At 43.1% G+C, this 23632-nt stretch overlaps 1 protein-coding gene across 3 annotated transcripts in view; it reads left to right on the top strand.

Moving 5' to 3' along the window:
- Positions 1-23632, top strand: part of LOC106592074 (collectin-12) — a 133729-nt gene that overhangs the window by 96262 nt on the left and 13835 nt on the right. For 2 of the 3 annotated variants that reach the window (XM_045694578.1, XM_045694577.1), the window contains exons 8-11: positions 2757-3665; positions 18204-18346; positions 21044-21153; positions 22346-22488. In XM_045694578.1, the coding sequence (XP_045550534.1) occupies positions 2757-3665; positions 18204-18346; positions 21044-21153; positions 22346-22488 (1305 nt within the window). The remainder of the gene's footprint in view (positions 1-2756; positions 3666-18203; positions 18347-21043; positions 21154-22345; positions 22489-23632) is intronic. The other variant, XM_045694579.1, reaches the window with a different exon arrangement.

Here is a 23632-nt window from a genome sequence, read left to right as displayed (position 1 = left end):
ATGATTTCCGGGGTGTGAACGACATAAGCTTGTTCAACGCCTACCCCATGCCGAGGGTGGACAAGCTCATCGACCGATTGGGAAAGGCCCAGTACATCAGTACCCTTGACCTGACCAAAGGATATTGGCAGGTACCGTTGGCAGCCTCCTCCCGGTAGAAGACGGAGTTTTCGACACCAGACGGGTTGTATCAGTACCGGGTGCTCCCGTTTGGACTCCACGGAGCCCCGCCCACATTCCAGCGACTGATGAACAAAGTACTTCGACCACACCAGCAGTACGCAGCAGCATATCTGGATGATATCATCATCCACAGCCAAGGTTGGGAAGAGCACCTGATGTGCCTCCAGACGGTGCTGGACGCACTCAGACAAGCCGGGATGACTGCGAACCCCAAAAAATGCAAACTAGTGTTTGTGGAGGTGGAGTACCTTGGTTATTTGATCGGACAGGGGAACGTCAAGCCCCAGGAGAGGAAGGTTCATGCGGTACGTGACTGGCCCGTTCCACACACCAAGACACAGATCAAGTCCTTCCTGGGACTGGCAGGATACTATAGCCGGTTTATCCCCAACTTTGCAGCTTTAGCTTCCCCTCTCACTGATCTAACCAGGGCCCGCCTCCTGAAAACAGTGAAATGGACGGACGAGACAGAAGCAGCATTCAGACGTCTGAAGGAAGCGCTGTGCTCCCATCCGATTCTCGTAACGCCCGATTTCCAGGTGCCGATGTTGGTCCAGACGGATGCATGTGATATGGGACTAGGGGTCGTTCTGTCCCAGATACACGATTGGGAGGAGCACCCCATCATGTACATCAGAAGAAAGCTGGTTCATTGAGAAGAAAAGTACTCTATTGTTGAGAAAGAGTGTCTAGCGGTGAAGTGGGCGCTTGACACTCTCAAGTATTATCTGTTAGGTACCCACTTCACCCTGGTCACGGACCATGCTCTCCTGGTTTGGAAGACCAGGGGAAAGGACTCAAACAATCGGGTCACCAGGTGGTTCTTGTCCCTTCAATGCTTATTTTTCTGTTGTGCACAGGTCAGGGGTGAAGCATGGAAACGCGGATGCCCTATGGAGAAGGGAGACATACGTTGCACTGATGACGGGGGGGGGGTGTACAGCAGGTCAGCCACCAGGGGGAGACTCGTCGAGGTGATGGTTCCAACTGCTGGACCTTTTCTTTTGGACTATTATTTTAATAAACACCTTTGAAACTGAGCTAATCCTACTCTGTCCGTGTCTGATCTGCGTAAACGCTTTGACCCAACCCCTGGTCTGCCACATTTTATATATATATATATATATATATATATATATATATATATATATATATATATATATATATATATATATATATATCACAAAAGTGAGTACACCCCTCACATTTTTGTAAATATTTGAGTATATCTTTTCATGTGACAACACTGAATAAATGACACTTTGCTACAATGTAAAGTAGTGAGTGTACAGCTTGTATAACAGTGTAAATTTGTTGTCCCCTCAAAATAACTCAACACAAAGCCATTAATGTCGAAACCGCTGGCAACAAGAGTACACCCCTAAGTGAAAATATCCAAATTGGGCCCAATTAGCCATTTTCCCTCCCCGGTGTCATGTGACTCGTTAGTGTTACAAGGTCTCAGGTGTGAATGGGGAGCAGGTGTGTTAAATTTGGTGTCATCGCTCTCACACTCCCTCATACTGACTGGTCACTGGAAGTTCAACATGGCACCTCATAGCAAAGAACTCTCTGAGGATCTGAAAAAAAGAATTGTTGCTCTACATAAAGATGGCCTGGGCTATAAGAAGAATGCCAAGACCCTGAAACTGAGCTGCAGCACGGTGGCCAAGACCATACAGTGGTTTAGCAGGACAGGTTCCACTCAGAACAGGCCTCGCCAAGGTCGACCAAAGAAGTTGAGTGCACGTGCTCAGCGTCATATCCAGAGGTTGTCTTTGGGAAATAGACGTATGAGTACGGAGTACAAAGATAAGTGTGTCTTGGCTACAGTCAAGCATGGTGGTGGGAGTGTCATGGAGCTACAGTTCATTGAGGGAACCATGAATGCCAACATGTACTGTGACATACTGAAGCAGAGCATGATCCCCTCCCTTTGGAGACTGGGCCGCAGGGCAGTATTCCAACATGATAACGACCCCAAACACACCTCCAAGACGACCACTGCCTTGCTAAAGAAGCTGAGGGTAAAGGTGATGGACTGGCCAAGCATGTCTCCAGACCTAAACCCTATTGAGCATCTGTGGGGCATCGTCAAACGGAAGGTGGAGGAGTGCAAGGTCTCTAACATCCACCAGCTCCGTGATGTCGTCATGGAGGAGTGGAAGAGGACTCCAGTGGCAACCTGTGAAGCTCTGGTGAACTCCATGCCCAAGAGGGTTAAGGCAGTGCTGGAAAATGATGGTGGCCACACAAAATATTGACACTTTGGGCCCAATTTGGATATTTTCACTTAGGGGTGTACTCACTTTTGTTGCCAGTTGATCATATTACTCCAGTACTAGCCACTCTACAATGGCTTCCTGTTAATGGCTGTGTGTTGTTTTATTTTGAGGGGACAGCACATTTACACTGTTATACAAGCTGTACACTCACTACTTTACATTGTAGCAAAGTGTAATTTCTTCATTTCTTCAGATATAATCAAATATTTACAGAAATATGAGGGGTGTACTCACTTTTGTGATATACTGTATATGTGTGTAATAGAATGTTCCCCTCCTGTGTTTCAGGTCCTCCGGGACCAAGGGGGGCCAGAGGCGACAAGGGACTTCAGGGGCCCATAGGCCAGCAGGGTCAGAAGGGGGAGCGAGGGGACAAGGGGGTGGCGGGGCTGCAGGGCCCTAAAGGAGAGAAGGGTTCTGATGGCCCCCCAGGGGTGGCAGGGCTGAAGGGGCACCCAGGGGCCCTGGGAAGCCTCGGTCCTAAAGGCTACAGGGGTTCTGGGGGTCGGCTTGGGACCTCAGGGGAGAAGGGAGAACCTGGAGCTCAGGGCCTGGTGGGCAGAGATGGACAGGCTGGTCCTCAGGGAGCCCAAGGCCCTCAGGGGGCGAGAGGCCAAGATGGATCCTCAGGAACAGAGGGACCTCGTGGGCTGGTAGGACCCATCGGCCCACTGGGGCCTCCAGGGTTACCTGGCCTCCCTTTTCGAGTTGTAATACCCCCTATGGTGACAAACTCCCCTATAATGGTGCAGGCCCCCCGTATGGAGCCAGATGAGCCTGGGCAGCCAGAGGAACCATATCAGCCTGGGCAGCGGGGGGGACCAGATCAGCCTGGGCAGCCAGAGGAACCAGATCAACATGAGCAGCAAGGGGAACCAGATCAGCCTATGCAGCCAGGGGAACCAGATCAACCTGGGCAGCCAGGGGAACCAGATCAACCTGGGCAGCCAGAGGAACCAGATCAGCCTGGGCAGCCAGGGGAACCAGATCAGCCTGGGCAGCCAGGGGAACCAGATCAGCCTGGGCAGCCAGGGGAACCAGATCAACCTGGGCAGCCAGAGGAACCAGATCAGCCTGGGCAGCCACAGGAACCAGATCAACCTGGGCAGCCTAAAGAATCAGTGGTGCCTGCTGTGGAACCAAAAGCCTCTGTTTCTCAACAGGTCCAACCTTCTCGCTCAACCACACCTGCTCCAGGTGAGCCCATTAGGATGTACAATATATGTTCTCTATGTTCAGAAATGATTGGAAAATGTTGTTGTTGTGGGACACTAACATAGCGCTTTTCCAGGCTGCCCGTCCCAGTGGAGCAGCTTCATCCCCAGCTGCTACTACTTCTGGATTCTGTAAAAATATATGTTATTGTTGTGGGATACTAACAGGGTCGATGTTGTACCAGGCTGATATAGTGTTATTGTAGTAAAGAAGCTGATATAGTGCTGTGATACAGTAATAACCAGGCTGATATAGTGTTGATATAGTAACGAAGCTGACATAGTGTTGCAAAACAGTAGTAACCAGGCTGATATAGTGTTGTGATACAGTAGAAACAAGACTGATTTAGTGTTGTGATACAGTAGTAACCAGGCTGATATAGTGTTGTGATAGTAACTAGGCATATATAGTGTTGTGATACAGTACTAACCAGGCTGATATAGTGTTGTGATAGTAACCAGGTTGATATAGTGTTGTGATACAGTAGTAACCAGGCTGACATAATGTTGTGACACAGTAATACCCAGGCTGATATAGTGTTGTGATAGTAACCAGGCTGATATAGTGTTGTGATAGTAACCAGTCTGATATAGTGTTGTGATAGTAACCAGGCTGATATAGTGTTGTGATAGTAACCAGGCTGATTCAGTGTTGTGATAGTAACCAGGCTGATATAGTGTTGTGATAGTAACCAGGCTGATATAGTGTTGTGATAGTAACCAGGGTGATATAGTGTTGTGATAGTAACCAGGCTGATATAGTGTTGTGATAGTAACCAGGCTGATATAATGTTGTGATGTGATAGTAACCAGGCTGATATAATGTTGTGATGTGATAGTAACCAGGCTGATATAATGTTGTGATACAATAGTAACCAGGCTGATATAGTGTTGTGATAGTAACCAGGCTGATATAGTGTTGTGATAGTAACCAGGCTGATATAGTGTTGTGATAGTAACCAGGCTGATATAGTGTTGTGATAGTAACCAGGCTGATATAGTGCTGTGATACAATAGTAACCAGGCTGATATAGTGTTGTGATAGTAACCAGGCTGATATAATGTTGTGATACAATAGTAACCAGGCTGAAATAGTGTTGTGATAGTAACTAGACATATATAGTGTTGTGATACAGTAGTAACCAGGCTGATATAGTGTTGTGAAAGTAACCAGTCTGATATAGTGTTGTGATACAATAGTAACCAGGCTGAAATAGTGTTACTATAGTAACCAGGCTGATATAGTGTTGTGATAGTAACTAGGCATATATAGTGATGTGATACAGTAGTAACCAGGCTGACGTCATGTTGTGACAAAGTAATACCCAGGCTGATATAGTGTTGTGATAGTAACCAGGCTGATATAGTGTTGTGATAGTAACCAGCCTGATATAGTGTTGTGATAGTAACCAGGCTGATATAGTGTTGTGATACAATAGTAACCAGGCTGATATAGTGTTGTGATAGTAACCAGGCTGATATAGTGTTGTGATACAATAGTAACCAGGCTGAAATAGTGTTACTATAGTAACCAGGCTGATATAGTGTTGTGATAGTAACTAGGAATATATAGTGTTGAGATACAGTAGTAACCAGGCTGACGTAATGTTGTGACACAGTAATACCCATGCTGATATAGTGTTGTGATAGTAACCAGGCTGATATAGTGTTGTGATAGTAACCAGGCTGATATAGTGTTGTGATAGTAACCAGGATGATATAGTGTTGTGATAGCAACCAGGCTGATAAAGTGTTGTGATAGCAACCAGGCTGATATAGTGTTGTGATACAATAGTAACCAGGCTGATATAGTGTTGTGATAGTAACCAGGCTGATATAGTGTTGTGATACAATAGTAACCAGGCTGATATAGTGTTGTGATAGTAACCAGGCTGATATAATTTTGTGATACAATATTAACCAGGCTGATATAGTGTTGGGATAGTAACCAGTCTGATATAGTGTTGTGATACAATAGTAACCAGGCTGAAATAGTGTTACTATAGTAACCAGGCTGATATAGTGTTGTGATATGAACTAGGCATATACAGTGTTGTGATACAGTAGTAACCAGGCTGACATAATGTTGTGACACAGTAATACCCAGGCTGATATAGTGTTGTGATAGTAACCAGTCTGATATAGTGTTGTGATAGTAAGCAGGCTGATATCCTGTTAGGGCTAGGGGGCAGTATTGACACGGCCGGATAAAAAACGTACCCGATTTAATCTGGTTACTACTCCTGCCCAGTAACTAGAATATGCATATAATTATTGGCTTTGGATAGAAAACACCCTAAAGTTTCTAAAACTGTTTGAATGGTGTCTGTGAGTATAACAGAACTCAAATGGCAGGCCAAAACCTGAGAAGATTCCATGCAGGAAGTGGCCTGTCTGACAAGTTGTGTTTCATCTTGGCTCTTTTTATTGAAGACTGAGGATCTTTGCTCTAACGTGACACTTCCTACGGCTCCCATAGGCTCTCAGAGCCCGGGAAAAAGCTGAACGATATCGAGGCAGCCTCTGGCTGAAACACATTATCGCTTTTGGCAAGTGGCCGATCAGAGTACTATGGGCTTAGGCGCGTGCCCGAATTGACCGAATGCTTTATTTTCTTTCGTCTGTTTACCTAAACGCAGATTCCCGGTCGGAATATTATCGCTTTTTTATGAGAAAAATGGCATAAAAATTGATTTTAAACAGCGGTTGACATGCTTCGAAGTACGATAATGGAATATTTAGATTTTTTTGGTCACGAATTGCGCCATGCTCGTAACCCTTATTTACCCTTTCGGATAGTGTCTTGAACGCACGAACAAAACGCCGCTGTTTGGATATAACTATGGATTATTTTGAACCAAACCAACATTTGTTATTGAAGTAGAAGTCCTGGGAGTGCATTCTGATGAAGAACAGCAAAGGTAATAACATTTTTCTTATAGTAAATCTGACTTTGGTGAGTGCTAAACTTGCTGGGTGTCTAAATAGCTAGCCCTGTGATGCCGGGCTATCTACTGAGAATATTGCAAAATGTGCTTTCACCGAAAAGCTATTTTAAAATCGGACATATCGAGTGCATAGAGGAGTTCTGTATCTATAATTCTTAAAATAATTGTTATGCTTTTTGTGAACGTTTATCGTGAGTAATTTAGTAAATTCACCGGCAGTGTTCGGTGGGAATGCTAGTCACATGCTAGTCACATGCTAATGTAAAAAGCTGGTTTTTGATATAAATATGAACTTGATTGAACAAAACATGCATGTATTGTATAACATAATGTCCTAGGGTTGTCATCTGATGAAGATCATCAAAGGTTAGTGCTGCATTTAGCTGTCTTCTGTGTTTTTGTGACATTATATGCTAGCTTGAAAAATGGGTGTCTGATTATTTCTGGCTGGGTACTCTGCTGACATAATTTAATGTTTTGTTTTCGTTGTAAAGCCTTTTTGAAATCGGACAGTGTGGTTAGATTAACGAGAGTCTTGTCTTTAAAATGGTGTAAAATAGTCATATGTTTGAAAAATTGAAGTTTTTGCATTTTTGAGGTTTTTGAATAACGCGCCACGGGATTACACTGGCTGTTACGTAGGTGGGACGATTTGGTGCCACCTACCCTAGAGAGGATATAGTGTTGTGATAGTAACCAGGCTGATATAGTGTTGTGATAGTAACCAGGCTGATATAGTGTTGTGATACAATAGTAAACAGGCTGATATAGTGTTGTGATACAATAGTAACCAGGCTGATATAGTGTTGTGATACAATAGTAACCAGGCTGATATAGTGCTGTCATAGAAACCAGGCTGATTCAGTGTTGTGATAGTAACCAGGCTGATATAGTGTTGTGATAGTAAGCAGGCTGATATAGTGTTGTGACAGTAACCAGGCTGATTCAGTGTTGTGACAGTAACCAGGCTGATATAGTGTTGTGATCAATCAGATTTTATCACATACACTTGTTTAGCAGATTTTATTGTGGCTGTTGCGAAATGCCTATGTTTCTAACTCCGACAATGCAGTAATATCTAGCAAGTAATATCTAACAATTTCACAACATATACACAATAAGTAAAGTAATGGAATTAAGAATATATACATATATGGACGAGTAATGTCAGAGCGGCATAGACTAAGATACAGTAGAATACAATACAGTGTATACATATTTACATTTACATTTACATTTAAGTCATTTAGCAGACGCTCTTATCCAGAGCGACTTACAAATTGGTGCATTCACCTTATGATATCCAGTGGAACAACCACTTTACAATAGTGCATCTAAATCTTTTAAGGGGGGGGTTAGAAGGATTACTTTATCCTATCCTAGGTATTCCTTAAAGAGGTGGGGTTTCAGGTGTCTCCGGAAGGTGGTGATTGACTCCGCTGTCCTGGCGTCGTGAGGGAGCTTGTTCCACCATTGGGGTGCCAGAGCAGCGAACAGTTTTGACTGGGCTGAGCGGGAACTGTGCTTCCTCAGAGGTAGGGAGGCGAGCAGGCCAGAGGTGGATGAACGCAGTGCCCTTGTTTGGGTGTAGGGCCTGATCAGAGCCTGAAGGTACGGAGGTGCCGTTCCCCTCACAGCTCCATAGGGGAACTATGTCAACTCATGTTCGGTATGTACTCAATCCAAATCTCACCGACTTGCTCCAGCAGGTAAACTACTCCACCTTCCCCTCCATCAGTGGCCTTGGTCACATCTGTCCATAGACTTTGTAACAGATCTCCCCCTTTCTGATGGTTTTACCACTATTCGGATTGTTGACAGATTCTCAAAATCTTGCAGTTTTATCCCTCTCTGGTCTACCTACCACTCTCCAGGTCGCTGAGGCACTATTCTAGCACAATTCTTCTGGTACTATGGCCTTCCGGAGGACATTGTTTCCGACCGTGGTCCCCAATTCACGTTGCGGGTCTGGAAAGCCTTTATGGAGAAGCTGGGGGCCACGGTCAGCCTCACATTCGGGTACCGGCCTCAGTCTAACGGGCAGATGGAGAAGAACAACCAGAAGCTGTGGAGGTTCCTAAGGAGTCACTGCCAGGACCGGCAGGCTGAGTGGGAACCCACTTTGTCACTCGTCCACCGGGCTGACTCCCTTACAGTGCATCCTGGGATATCAGCTGGCCCTGGCTCTGTGGACTCCGAGCCAGACCGAGGCCCCTGCAGTTGACGAGTGGTACCAGTGGAGGTATGGAACGCCACCCACCTGAGGCTCCAGCATGCCTTCTGCCGTCAGAACGATCAGGCAGACCGCCACCCCTCCCCCTCCTGGACTTCCGACGTCATGGGGGTTGGCTCCCGTATCTGGTGGACTGGGAGAGGTACGGTCCAGAGGAGCGGTGTTGGGTTCCAGTGGATGACTTTCTAGATCCCAACATCATCCGAGATATCTCCCTTCGTTGTCCGGACTGACCCGCTCCTCGCCCTTGTGGCCTTCTCCCTGGCCCGTGTAGTCCTGCGGCTGGAGCTGCACATTGGTGGGAAAGGGGGTGGGGGAGAAGTCACGTCTAATCCCACGCTAGCGCTCGCCGTCGCCGGTTTACTAACCACCGGTACTGGCAACCCATCAAGACGCACACCTGGCAACCCTCATTACACACACCTGCGCCTCATGAAGCACACATGGACTTCATCACTACCCTTAATTACTTCTCATTTATCTAGCACTCCCTAGCATCAGGCAGTATTGGTTATGTTGTCATGTCCAGATGCTTCTCTTGTTTTGTAACTCTCCATGTTCGTTATTATTAAACTCACATATGAGATGAGCAATGCAAAATATGTGAACTTTATTAAAGTGACTAGTGTTCCATTTATTAAAGTGGCCAGTGATATCAAGTCTATGTATATAGGCAGCAGTCTTAAATGTGCTAGTGATGGCTATTTAACAATCTGATGGCCTTGAGACATAAGCTTTTTTTCAGTCTCGGTCCCAGCTTTGATCAGTCAATCAATCAATCAATCAATCAATCAATCAATCAATGAATCAATCAATCAATCAATCAATCAATCAATCAATCAATCAAATGTATTTATAAAGTCCTTTTTACATCAGTAGATGTCACAAAGTGCTGTACAGAAACCCAGCCTAAAACCCCAAACAGCAAGCAATGCAGATGTAGAAGCACGGTGGCTAGGAAAAACTCCCTACAAAGGCAGGAACCTAGGAAGAAACCTAGAGAGGAACCAGGCTCTGAGGGGTGTCCAGTCCTCTTCTGGCTGTGCCGGGTTGAGATTATAACAGTACATGGCCAAGATGTTCAAACGTTCATAAATGACCAGCAGGGTCAAATAATAATAATAATCACAGTGGTTGTTAAAGTCACTAACTACACCTACATGTCCATATTGCCTCAAGTAGCCCGACTAACTGGTGCATGTATAGAGCCTAGCTACTGTTATAGCCTCGCTACTGTATATAGCCTCACTACTGTTATTCTCACTGTTTTTATTTCTTTAGCATTTCACTGTAACGTCTACAACTGTTGTATTCGGCGCACGTGACAAATAAACTTTGATTTGATTTGTAGAGGGTGCAACAGGTCAGCACCTCAGGAGTAAATGTCAGTTGGGTTTTCATAGCCAAGCATTCAGAGTTAGAGACAGCAGGTGCGGTAGAGAGAGACAGTCGAAAACAGCAGGTCCGGGACAAGGTAGCACGTCCGGTGAACAGGTCAGGGTTCCATAGCTGCAGGCAGAACTGTTGAAACTGGAACAGCAGCAGTGACAACCAGCAGTGACAACCCACTCAAGTGACGCACCCCTCCCTTCCTGATAAACTCAGTCAACATATCAGTATATTCGTTAACCTCTTACATCTAGACGTTCCGCTAGCGGAACACCTGCTCCAATATCCAATGATAGGCGTGGCGCGAATTACAAATTCCTCAAAAATACAAAAACTTCAATTTTTCAAACATATGACTATTTCACAGCATTTTAAAGACAAGACTCTCCTTTATCTAACCACACTGTCCGATTTCAAAAAGGCTTTACAGCGAAAGCAAAACATTAGATTATGTCAGCAGAGTACCAAGCCAGAAATAATCAGACACCCATTTTTCAAGCTAGCATATAATGTCACAAAAACCCAGAAGACAGCTAAATGCAGCACTAACCTTTGATGATCTTCATCAGATGACACACCTAGGACATTATGTTATACAATACATGCATGTTTTGTTCAATCAAGTTCATATTTATATCAAAAAACAGCTTTTTACATTAGCATGTGACGTTCAGAACTAGCATACCCCCGCAAACTTCCGGAGGAATTTGCTAACAATTTACTAAATTACTCACGATAAACGTTCACAAAAAGCATAACAATTATTTTAAGAATTATAGATACAGAACTCCTCTATGCACTCGATATGTCCGATTTTAAAATAGCTTTTTTGTGAAAGCACATTTTGCAATATTCTAAGTACATAGCCCAGCCATCACGGGCTAGCTATTTAGACACCCGGCAAGTTTAGCACTCACCAATATCAGATTTACTATTATAAAAGTTTGATTACCTTTTGTTGTCTTCGTCAGAATGCACTCCCAGGACTGCCACTTCAATAACAAATGTTGGGTTGGTCCAAAATAATCCATCGTTATATCCGAATAGCGACGTTTTGTTTGTGCGTCCCAGACACTATCCGAATGGTAAAGAAGGGTCGCGCGCATGGCGCAATTCGTGACCAAAAAATTCTAAATATTCCATTACCGTACTTCGAAGCATGTCAACCGCTGTTTAAAATCAATTTTTATGCCATTTTTCTCGTAGAAAAGCGATAATATTCCGACCGGGAATCTCCTTTTCGGCAAACAGAGGAAAAAATCACAAAGACGGGGGCGGCCAGGTCACGCGCCTAAGCCCACAGTCCCTTGATCGGCCACTTGAGAAAGGCGATAATGTGTTTCAGCCTGGGGCTGGGATGACGACATTCACGTTTTTCCCGGGCTCTGAGTGCCTATGGACGACGTAGGAAGTGTCACGTTAGAGCAGAGATCCTTTGTAAAAGATAGAGATGGCAAAGAAGTTCCAGAAATGGTCAGACAGGCCACTTCCTGTAAAGGAATCTCTCAGGTTTTGACCTGCCATTTGAGTTCTGTTATACTCACAGACACCATTCAAACAGTTTTAGAAACTTTAGGGTGTTTTCTATCCATATATAATAAGTATATGCATATTCTAGTTACTGGGTAGGATTAGTAACCAGATTAAATCGGGTACGTTTTTTATCCAGCCGTGAAAATACTGCCCCCTAGCCATAAGAGGTTAATATTATTCTCAGAAGCTACCCGGAACATATCCCAGTTGTCATGACGTTGCCCTGTTGGAGAAGTTTATGACCCCCATAAATACCTTTCCCCCTTTCCTCTCTCTACTCTACAGATTTGACTCTTGGAAAGCCCTTTGTTAACATGGAGAGAGTCTGGTAACATCAGAAAGGTGGGGAACGGAACCATATTTCAGTAATCCAACCAGATGAAAATATTCGTTGGTACTTAAAGAATATGATGCAGATCAGTTGTCGTCTGAGACATTATTACTGATGATAGGGTGACATAAACTGTATCTTGGAAAGTCTAAACATTCTAGTTATCAGATTCACATGGAATTGTTGTGCAATTTAAATGTTTAAATATGAAACTATTTGTGAAAAGATTAATGTAATTTTAGCTTCTAAATGAGAGAATTGTTTTCATAAAAATAAACTCTGCTCACTCAGTGGCCCCGCCCAAGTGAACAGACATTGGTTGTGAACTATGAAACACGCCTTCTCCCTTCTCTCCACCACTACAAAAGCCCCTTGACGAAAGTCAACTTATGTTCCCGATGACGTGAGGACTGCTGTCCATACGTTACATGGGCTAATATCAACTACAGAACTAAGCCAACCTCAGTGTGAGCTCTGGTTGTGAAAGGTTGAACGACAACAACCTAACGAAATTAGTATCTTGTTCCCGGTGACGTGGGGACTGCTGTCCATACGTTAAAGAGGGAGAATTTCACCATGGAGGTGACGATCGACATGCTGGAAGGATGAATTTCGACTACACCAGCCAGAATATAGCATGAGCTTATGGTATGGCAACTTGGTATAAACTTTGAACTTTTATTCACTAAAGAAGTGATACATCCTAGACGTCGAGTTAGCAGCAACAGCTGTAAACGTGGGCTAGGAAAGGACGGATAACCTCTTCAGAAAGACAGGGTACCACAACGTAGCCATTCTACCACACAACGACGGTACTACAACATACCCATTCTACCACAAGACATATTCTTCAAAGGACAAGGGAGATCTCTGCTGGGCAACCCAGCCTTCCATCTACGACCAATCTATCGAAGCGCAGCTTAGCTCAGAGTAAATATTTCTTGCATTTTCCTTTTCCAAATGGCCGGTTATTAGAATGCATAAGATTCTGCATTTTCGATAGCATAGCTTCACAAGGTCCGATAGAGACCCAATCCTTTTGTTTCTTAGTCTTCCCGCGCTTTCATTCAAACCCAACCCGCTTTCCTTGTGTAACCAGCCGTCATATCGGTTCCGTCCGCAAGGGACGTTTCCTTGTATGACATAATTAGTAATCAATATATGATCCATCCTGTGTATATGTAATTCTGTGTGATTATTTAGGTATTTAGTAAATCAATAATTAAACCAAATTTTGTATTGCTGATTCAACTTGTTAGCCAGGGTTTGTGAAGATAACCAAGAATTCTATGATATTCAGATGAGACTGAATAAGGTGACGATTAATAATTGACTGCTATTGATATAAAAGATTACCAGGTCTTTAACCCCTGTGCGGCCTCGGACATCCAGCAAAAAATCATATCGCCATTAGCATAACAACATTTAATATGTATATATATATTTTTTTCAAATTATATCGTTTTATAGATACACCTCTCCTGAATCGAACCACCTTGTCAGATTTCAAAAAGGCTTTACAGCAAAAGCAAAACATTAGATTATGTTAGAGGAGTATATCGTAAAAGTAGCCACATAGCCATTTTCCGACCAACCACATGCATCACAAATAACCAAAAAACAGCTAAATGCAGCACTAACCTATGACAGTCTTCATCAGATGACACACCTAGGACATCATGTTACACAATACATGCATTCTTTTGTTCGATAAAGTTCATATTTATATATAAAAACAGCATTTTACATCGGTGCGTAACGTTGACTAACTATTTTTCCTCAAATGCATCCGATGAAACAGAGCTACAATTTACTAAATTACTATTCGAAAACATTTTTAAAATGTAATATTGTCATTCTAAGATTTATAGATGAATATCTCTTGAAAGCACCTGTAATGCCAGATTTAAAAATAACTTTACTGGGTAATCACACTTTGCGATAAAAGGGGATGCGATACTCAGAACAATAGGCTAGCAATAGCAATAGGCTAGCCATCTTGGAACAATCGCATATCACATCTAGTCTTGTATACTATTGTCAATAATCCCTTACCTTTGGTTGTCTTCATCAGAAAGCACTTCCAGGAATCCCAGGTCCACAACAAATGTATTTTCGTTCGAAAAAATTACTCCTTTATGTTCCAAGAGCTTGTTCTTGTTAGCGCGTCTGAAGGCTGATCCAAATGCTTCGTCGGCCACGGGACAGCCATTTCGAGAAAATGCATTTTTTTCCCATTTAGGTTCGTTCAAACATGTCAAACCTTGTATAACATAAATCTTCAGGGCGTTTTTCAACAAGAGAGCCAATAAGATTCGAGGGGGACGATTGCATTGTGTTTCAAAACGTTTCGAAAGGGGAGGGTAACCAGGGGCGCCGGCGTCATAATGGTGATGGCCCTCTCCGTGTGACCACGTTCCACAGCGTCTCATTCATTCAGTTTTAACAGTAGAAGGCTCAAACCAATTTGTGAAGACGGGGCATCTAGTGGAAGCAATAGGAAGTGCTCAATGAACCATAGCTCACGGTATGATTAATAGGCAACGTGATGAAGTTGAGTTCGCAATTCAGAATTCCACTTCCTGTTTCCATCTGTCTCGGGGTTTTGACTGCCATATGAGTTCTGTTATACTCACAGACACCATTCAAACAGTTTTAGAAACTTTAGGGTGTTTTCTATCCACAAGTATTAATTATATGCATATCCTAGCTTCTGAGTTTGAGTAGGAGGCCGTTTAAAATGGGCACAATTTTTTTTCAAAAATCGCTTTAGCGCCCCCTATCCTAGGGGAACGCCAAGAGGTTAAGAGTTTATTTGGAAGACAACAGCTCTATAAACATTCTTCCGTGGTGCCCCGACTTCCTAGTTAATTACATTTACATGATTAGTTTAATCAGGTAACATTAATTACAGAGAAAGTATTTTATAAAATAGCATGCATCACTTAATCCAGCATAGCAAAGACATGACACAGTCCACGCAATCAAAACAATCTTGAAGCGTGGATTCCAATTGTTCCGACCAGCGTTGAGTAGTCCTTAGTACGGGTACTTCCTGTTTGAGTTTCTGCCTATAGGAAGGGAGGAGCAAAATGAAGTCATTGTCAGATTTGCTGAATAGAGGGTGGGGGAGGGCCTTGTAGGCGTCGCTGAAGTTGGAGTAACAGTGGTTGTATGTTTTAGCAGTGGGAGTACTACAGGTAGCCTCTTTCTAAAATTAAAATTTGCTTTGTTAAAATCCCCAGCTACAATAAATGCAGTTTGTATTAAGTCCAGTGAAGTTCTTTGAGGTCCGTCATGGCTTTGAGGCACGGCAGCCCTCTCTGTCGCCACAGTTTTTTGATTACAGTAATTACCAGGCTGATACTACCCCAGAGTAACTGTGTTATATTCCAGACTGCTCGGCTCAGTGGACCAGCTTCAGGTCCAGCTGCTACTACTTCTTCAACACTGTGGTGTTGGGGTACTAACATGTTGTTATAGTGTTGGGGTACTAACAGGGTTCATGTTGTTATAGTGTTGGGGGTACTAACAGGGTTCATGTTGTTATAGTGTTGGGGTACTAACAGGGTTCATGTTGTTATAGTGTTGGGGGTACTAACAGGGTTCATGTTGTTATAGTGTTGGGGTACTAACAGGGTTCATGTTGTTATAGTGTTGGGGTACTAACAGGGTTCATGTTGTTATTGTGTTGGGGTACTAACAGGGTTCATGTTGTTATAGTGTTGGGGTACTAACAGGTTTCATGTTGTTATAGTGTTGGGGTACTAACAGGGTTCATGTTATAGTGTTGGGGGTACTAACAGGGTTCATGTTGTTATAGTGTTGGGGGTACTAACAGGGTTCATGGTGTTATAGTGTTGGGGGTACTAACAGGGTTCATGTTGTTATAGTGTTGGGGTACCCACAGGGTTCATGTTGTTATAGTGTTGGGGGTACTAACAGGGTTCATGTTTTTATAGTGTTGGGGGTACTAACAGTGTTCATGTTGTTATAGTGTTGGGGGTACTAACAGGGTTCATGTTGTTATAGTGTTGGGGGTACTAACAGGGTTCATGGTGTTATAGTGTTGGGGGTACTAACAGGGTTCATGTTTTTATAGTGTTGGGGTACCCACAGGGTTCATGTTGTTATAGTGTTGGGGGTACTAACAGGGTTCATGTTGTTATAGTGTTGGGGGTACTAACAGGGTTCATGGTGTTATAGTGTTGGGGGTACTAACAGGGTTCATGTTGTTATAGTGTTGGGGTACCCACAGGGTTCATGTTGTTATAGTGTTGGGGGTACTAACAGGGTTCATGTTGTTATAGTGTTGGGGGTACTAACAGGGTTCATGTTGTTATAGTGTTGGGGTACTAACAGGGTTCATGTTGTTATAGTGTTGGGGTACCAACAGGGTTCATGTTGTTATAGTGTTGGGGTACTAACAGGGTTCATGTTGTTATAGTGTGGGGTACTAAAAGGGTTCATGTTGTTATAGTGTTGGGGGTACTAACAGGGTTCATGTTTTTATAGTGTTGGGGGTACTAACAGTGTTCATGTTGTTATAGTGTTGGGGGTACCCACAGGGTTCATGTTGTTATTGTGTTGGGGGTACTAACAGGGTTCATGTTGTTATAGTGTTGGGGTACTAACAGGGTTCATGTTGTTATAGTGTTGGGGTACTAACAGGGTTCATGTTGTTATAGTGTTGGGGTACTAACAGGGTTCATGTTGTTGTAGTGTTGGGGTACTAACAGGGTTCATGTTGTTATAGTGTTGGGGTACCCACAGGGTTCATGTTGTTATTGTGTTGGGGTACTAACAGGGTTCATGTTGTTATAGTGTTGGGGTACTAACAGGGTTCATGTTGTTGTAGTGTTGGGGTACTAACAGGGTTCATGTTGTTATAGTTTGGGGTACCCACAGGGTTCATGTTGTTATTGTGTTGGGGTACTAACAGGGTTCATGTTGTTGTAGTGTTGGGGTACTAACAGGGTTCATGTTGTTATAGTTTGGGGTACCCACAGGGTTCATGTTGTTATTGTGTTGGGGTACTAACAGGGTTCATGTTGTTATAGTGTTGGGGTACTAACAGGGTTCATGTTGTTATAGTGTTGGGGTACCCACAAGGTTCATGTTGTTATAATGTTGGGGTACTAACAGGGTTCATGTTGTTGTAGTGTTGGGGTACTAACAGGGTTCATGTTGTTATAGTTTGGGGTACCCACAGGGTTCATGTTGTTATTGTGTTGGGGTACTAACATGGTTCATGTTGTTATAGTGTTGGGGTACTAACAGGGTTCATGTTTTTATAGTGTTGGGGTACCCACAAGGTTCATGTTGTTATAATGTTGGGGTACTAACAGGGTTCATGTTGTTATAGTGTTGGGGTACTAACTGGGTTCATGTTGTTATAGTGTTGGGGTACTAACTGGGTTCATTTTGTTATAGTGTTGGTGTACTAACAAGGTTCATGTTGTTATAGTGTTGGGGGTACTAACAGGGTTCATGTTGTTATAGTGTTGGGGGTACTAACGGGGTTCATGTTGTTATAGTGTTGGGGTACTAACAGGGTTCATGTTGTTATAGTGTTGGGGTTCTAACAGGTTTCTTGTTGTTATAGTGTTGGGGTACCCACAGGGTTCATGTTGTTATAGTGTTGGGGGTACTAACAGGGTTCATGTTGTTATACTGTTGGGGTACTAACAGGGTTCATGTTGTTATAGTATTGGGGGTACCAACAGGGTTCATGTTGTTATAGTGTTGGGGTACTAACAGGGTACATGTTGTTATAGTGTTGGGGTACCCACAGGGTTCATGTTGTTATAGTGTTAGGGTACTAACAGGGTTCATGTTGTGGTACTAACAGGGTTCATGTTGTTATAGTGTTGGGGTACAAACAGTGTTCATGTTACAGATGTAGGACCTTAATTTGATCACCCTGATGCAGGGGAACTTGATTTTCCCATATAATTTTTTGGGTCAATCCCTACAAAAAGGTCAATGAATTATAATCCACATAATAATTCACATTTCCTGTTGCTGTAGGATTATTTTCCTGCTGTAGCAAACTCACTAAATTAAGATTCTACATCTGTAATCCAGGCTGCCCGTCCCATTGGAGTGGCTTCAGTTCCAGATGCTACTTCTTCTCTTCTGGTCTTCAGAGACTCAACTTTGACGAGGCTCACGACTTCTGTTCCAACATGACATCATCCATGATTATAGTGAGGGATCTGGAGGAGCAGGTAGGTCTAGTCACACCTAACCCCTAATCCCTAACGTTGACCTGGAGGAACAGGTACACTAAATCTAGTCAGACCTAACCCCTAATCCCTTACCTATAACCTCAACATGACATCATCCATGGTCATCCTGGAGGAATAGGTACACCTCACCCCTGACCCTTTACCCCTGACCCCTAACTCCTAACTCCTAACCTGGAGGAGCAGGTAGGTCCAGTAACACTTGATCCCTGACCCCTAACGTTGACCTGGAGGAACAGGTACACTAAGTCTAGTCACACCTAACCCCTGACCTTAAATAATAAGACCCTGAGAAATGTAAACCCATACTGACTGAATAACAACAAGACCCTGAGATATTTAAACCCATACTGACTGAATAACAACAAGACCCTGAGATATTTAAACCCATACTGAGTGAATAACAACAAGACCCTGAGATATTTAAACCCATACTGAGTAAATAACAACAAGACCCTGAGATATTTAAACCCATACTGACTGAATAACAACAAGACCCTGAGATATTTAAACCCATACTGACTGAATAACAACAAGACTCTGAGATGTTTAAACCCATACTGACTGAATAAAGTGGTCATCAACAAGACTCTGAGATATAGTTGAAGTCGGACGTTTACATTCACCATAGCCAAATACACTTAAACTCAGTTTTTCACAATTCCTGACATTTAATCCCAGTAAAAATTCCCTGTTTTAGGTCAGTTAGGATGACCACTTTATTTTAAGAATGTGAAATGTCAGAATAATAGTCAAGAGAAGGATTTATTTCAGCTTTATTTCTTTCATCACATTCCCAGTGGGTTAGAAGTTTACATACACTCAATTAGTATTTGGTAGCATTGCCTTTAAATTCTTTAACTTCGGTCAAACGTTTCGGGTAGCCTTCCACAAGAATCCCGCAATAAGTTTGGTGAATTTTGGCCCATTCCTCCTCACAGAGCTGGTGTAACTGAGTCAGGTTTGTAGACCTCCTTGCTCGCACACACTTTTTTCGTTCTGCCCACAAATGTTCTATAGGATGGAGGTCAGGGCTTTGTGATGGCCACTCCAATACCTTGACTTTGTTGTCCTTAAACCATTTTGCCACAACTTTGGAAGTATGCTTGGGATCATTGTCCATTTGGAAGACCCATTTGCGACCAAGCTTTAACCTCCTGACTGATATCTTGAGATGTTGCTTCAATATATGCACATAATTTTCCTTCCTCAAGTAGCCATCTATTTTGTGAAGTGCACCAGTCCCTCCTGCAGCAAAGCACCCCCACAACATGATGCAGCCACCCCCATGCTTCCCGGTTGGGATTGTGTTCTTCGGCTTGCAAGCCTCCCCCTTTTTCCTCCAAACATAACGATGGTCATTATGGCCAAACAGTTCTATTTTTGTTTCATCAGACCAGAGGACATTTCTCCAAAAAGTACGACCTTTGTCCCCATGTGCAGTTGCAAACCGTAGTCTGGCTTTTTTATGGCGGTTTTGGAGCAGTGGCTTCCTTGCTGGGCTACTTGTCAGTTTATGTTGATATAGGACTCGTTTTACTGTGGATATAGATACTTTTGTACCTGTTTCCTCCAGCATCTTCACAAGGTCCTTTGTTGTTGTTCTGGGATTGATTTGCACTTCTCGCACCAAAGTACGTTCATCTCTAGGAGACAGAACGCTTCTCCTTCCTGAGCGGTATGACGGCTGCGTGGTCCCTTGGTGTGTACTATTGTTTGCACAGATGAACGTGGTACCTTCAGGCATTTGGAAATTGCTCCCAAGGATGAACCAGACTTGTGGAGGTCTACACATTTTTTTATGAGGTCTTGGCTGATTTCTTTTGATGTTTTCATGATGTCAAGCTAAGAGGCACTGAGTTTGAAGGTAGGCCTTGAAATACATCCACAGGTACACTTCCAATTGACTCAAATTATGTCAATTAGCCTATCAGAAGCTTCTAAAGCCATTACATAATTTTCTGGAATTTTCCAAGGCCGTTTAAAGGCACAGTCAACTTAGTGTATGTAAACTTCTGACCCACTGGAATTGAGGTACAGTGAAATTATCTGTTTGTAAACAATTGTTGGAAAAATTACGTGTCATGCACAAGGTATATGTCCTAACCGACTTGCCAAAACTATAGTTTGTTAACAAGAAATTTGTGGAGTGGTTGACAAAACAGTTTTAATGACTCCAACCTAAGTGTATGTAAACTTTCGACTTCGACTGTATTTAAACCCATACTGACTGAATAACAACAAGACCCTGAGATATTTAAACCCATACTGACTGAATAACAACAAGACCCTGAGATATTTAAACCCATACTGACTGAATAACAACAAGACCCTGAGATTTTTAAACCCATACTGACTGAATAACAACAAGACCCTGAGATATTTAAACCCATACTGACTGAATAACAACAAGACTCTGAGATGTTTAAACCCATACTGACTGAATAACAACAAGACTCTGAGATATTTAAACCCATACTGACTGAATAACAACAAGACCCTGAGATATTTAAACCCATACTGACTGAATAACAACAAGACCCTGAGATTTTTAAACCCATACTGACTGAATAACAACGAGACCCTGAGATATTTAAACCCATACTGAGTAAATCATATTTACATGAATGATCACAGTGTCACTAACATCCTTATTAATGCGCGTTGTGTGTTTTTCAGCAATGGGTAAGGAAGCAGATAGCAGGAAAAGGCTACTTCTGGCTGGGGCTGATGGACCGAGAGGACGAGAATGTCTGGAAGTGGGTGGATGGAACTCTGCCCGTCTTCACGTGAGTCACAATCAGCTCGTCGGGTATTTAAGGCCTAAATTATGCCTGACAGTCAACTCTGTCTCCCAGGCTGCGTGCCTCCCCCAAGACCACAGCCAATCGCATGCAAGGAATAACGCAGCTAACTTGGCTATTATTTTGAGCGAGCTAGCTGGTGAGTGAGGTAGTTTTGTTAGCTAGCTTGCAAGCTAGCCTGTTATCTATCCTGGTTGTTAACTAGCTTGCAAGCTAGGACGGTATCTATCCTGGTTGTTAGCTTGCATAAGTTGTATGTTTATAATTGTAAGGGACACTGTGGATAGTATTTACATTTACAGAGTGGGTGAGCTCCATTCCTGACAGGCTGATCAGATTCAATTTCAGAGTCTGATAAATCAGGATTATACCTTGTAGGCTGATTCATATATAAAGCTCCTTGCAGGCAGATTAGCAGTGAGTGCCGTTTAGGCTGATGCAGATCTGATCCAGGGGGAGAGCTCTATTCCTGCCATGCTGATCTGATTCAATTGCAACCTCAGAGGCTGATGTCAGGATGCTGCCTTGTAGGCTGTTTCATAGGTAAGGCTCCTTGCAGACAGCCAACCCTCTGAGGCTGCTATTGAATCTGATCAGGCTGTCAGGAACAGAGCTCACCCACTCTGTACATTTAAATATTATCCACAAAATATGAAGTGTCCTTTATAATTATACACGTATTAATTATGCAAGCTAAAAACCAGCATAGATAATAAGCTTGTTTGCTAGCTAGCTAGCAAGACTACCTAGCTAAATAGCTAGCTCCCTCACTCACAAGACTAGCCAAATTAGCTGAGTTGTTCCTTGCGTGCGATTGGCTGTGGACTTGGGAGAGGCACACAGCCTGGGAGACAGTGCTGCCTGTCAGGCATCGTTCAGAGTTTAACTTTCCTCGTTACACCACCAGCCAATCAGACCACAGATGTATCTATGGTACTAAGCTCTGATTGGTTGTCTTGACTTAAAGGAGCAAAATATAGCAATCGCTTTGCCATGACCTGGTTGCTAAAATTAGATTTAAACCGCTGAGAAATATATTTTTAATAACCAAAAATATTGTATTTTCAGCTATTTGAGGACTGTGCTCTATGTGAATTTGGTCAGATTGCTTTAAGAGAGCTTTAAGAGACATTATATGTACAGTGATAAACATACTGTATATGGTGAGTTTCTATAGGAAGTGGAAGCCAGGCCAGCCAGACAACTGGTCACATGGTCATGAGGAGGGAGAAGACTGTGCCGGGCTGATCCACGAGGCCAACTGGAATGACTTCTTCTGCACTGACCGCATCGGATTCATCTGCCAAAGAGCCTACGCTTGTTAGTAACTTCTGAGTAACCACCTAGTAACCTCTTAGTAACCTTCTAGTAGGCTCTTAGTTATCTCCTAGTAGCCTCCTAGTAACCTCCTAGTAACCTCCTAGTAGCCTCCTAGTAGCCTCTTAGTAGCCTCCTAGTAACCTAGTAGCCTCCTAGTAACCTCCTAGTAACCTCCTAGTAACCACCTAGTAACCCCTAGTAACCTCCTAGTAGCCTCCTATTAGCCTCCTAGTAACCACCTAGTAACCTCCTAGGAGCCTCTTAGTAGCCTCCTAGTAGCCTCCTAGTAGCCTCCTAGTAGCCTCCTAGTAGCCTCCTAGTAATCTCCTAGTAACCTCCTAGTAGCCTCCTAGTAACCTCTTAGTAACCTCTTAGTAGCCTCTTAGTAGCCTCCTAGTAACCTCCTAGTAACCCCTAGTAACCTCCTAGTAGCCTCTTAATAAACTGCTAGTAACCTCTAAGTAGACTTTTAGTAACCTCTTAATAAACTCCTAGTAACCTCTAAGTAAACTTTTAGTAACCTCTTAGTAACCTTGTAGTAACAGCGTAGTAGGCTTTAGTAACTTCCTAGTAACCTCACTGTAACCCCCTAGTAGCTTCCTAATAACTTCTTAGTAACCCACTAGTAACCCCTGTCGTGTCTTTGGGGCACCATTAAACTGAAGACATGTTTATCAATTAACTCCCTGTAACTCCCGTCAGTAATGGGTTATACTGAATGTGCTTTGCTAAAGCAGATTTTACTGATGAATCTATTTATGATAAATCAAACCTGTAAAGGCTATCTGGGAATTAACTTTCAATTAACCTGAGATCTTTGCTTCATCTACGTTAAGTTTGGAAAAAGTTAATCATGTCTCATTGTAGAAGCCCAATCAATTTTGGATATTATTTAAAAGATCCACTTGAAAAGGTAAATCTGGCAATTTCACTTGTTAGTTAAATTGAATGAGATGTCATATCCAGTCAATTGCGATTGTCTGGATATCTTACCGTGATCCACGTTTGGATTTCCCCTAGAGATGTACTGGCAATTCTTCACCACCAGGGTATAGAATACTGAAATTAAACAGATGTACAAAGGTCGGGACTTCCGTCGCGCTAGCGGAGGAACTTTAAACGTGGTACGGGGAGGGTAAAATGT

This window comes from Salmo salar, chromosome ssa14, assembly GCF_905237065.1.
Source record: "Salmo salar chromosome ssa14, Ssal_v3.1, whole genome shotgun sequence".
Taxonomy (NCBI): domain Eukaryota; kingdom Metazoa; phylum Chordata; class Actinopteri; order Salmoniformes; family Salmonidae; genus Salmo; species Salmo salar.
Note: the sequence above shows the minus strand (reverse complement) of the source record. Positions and strands in the feature narration are given on the sequence as shown.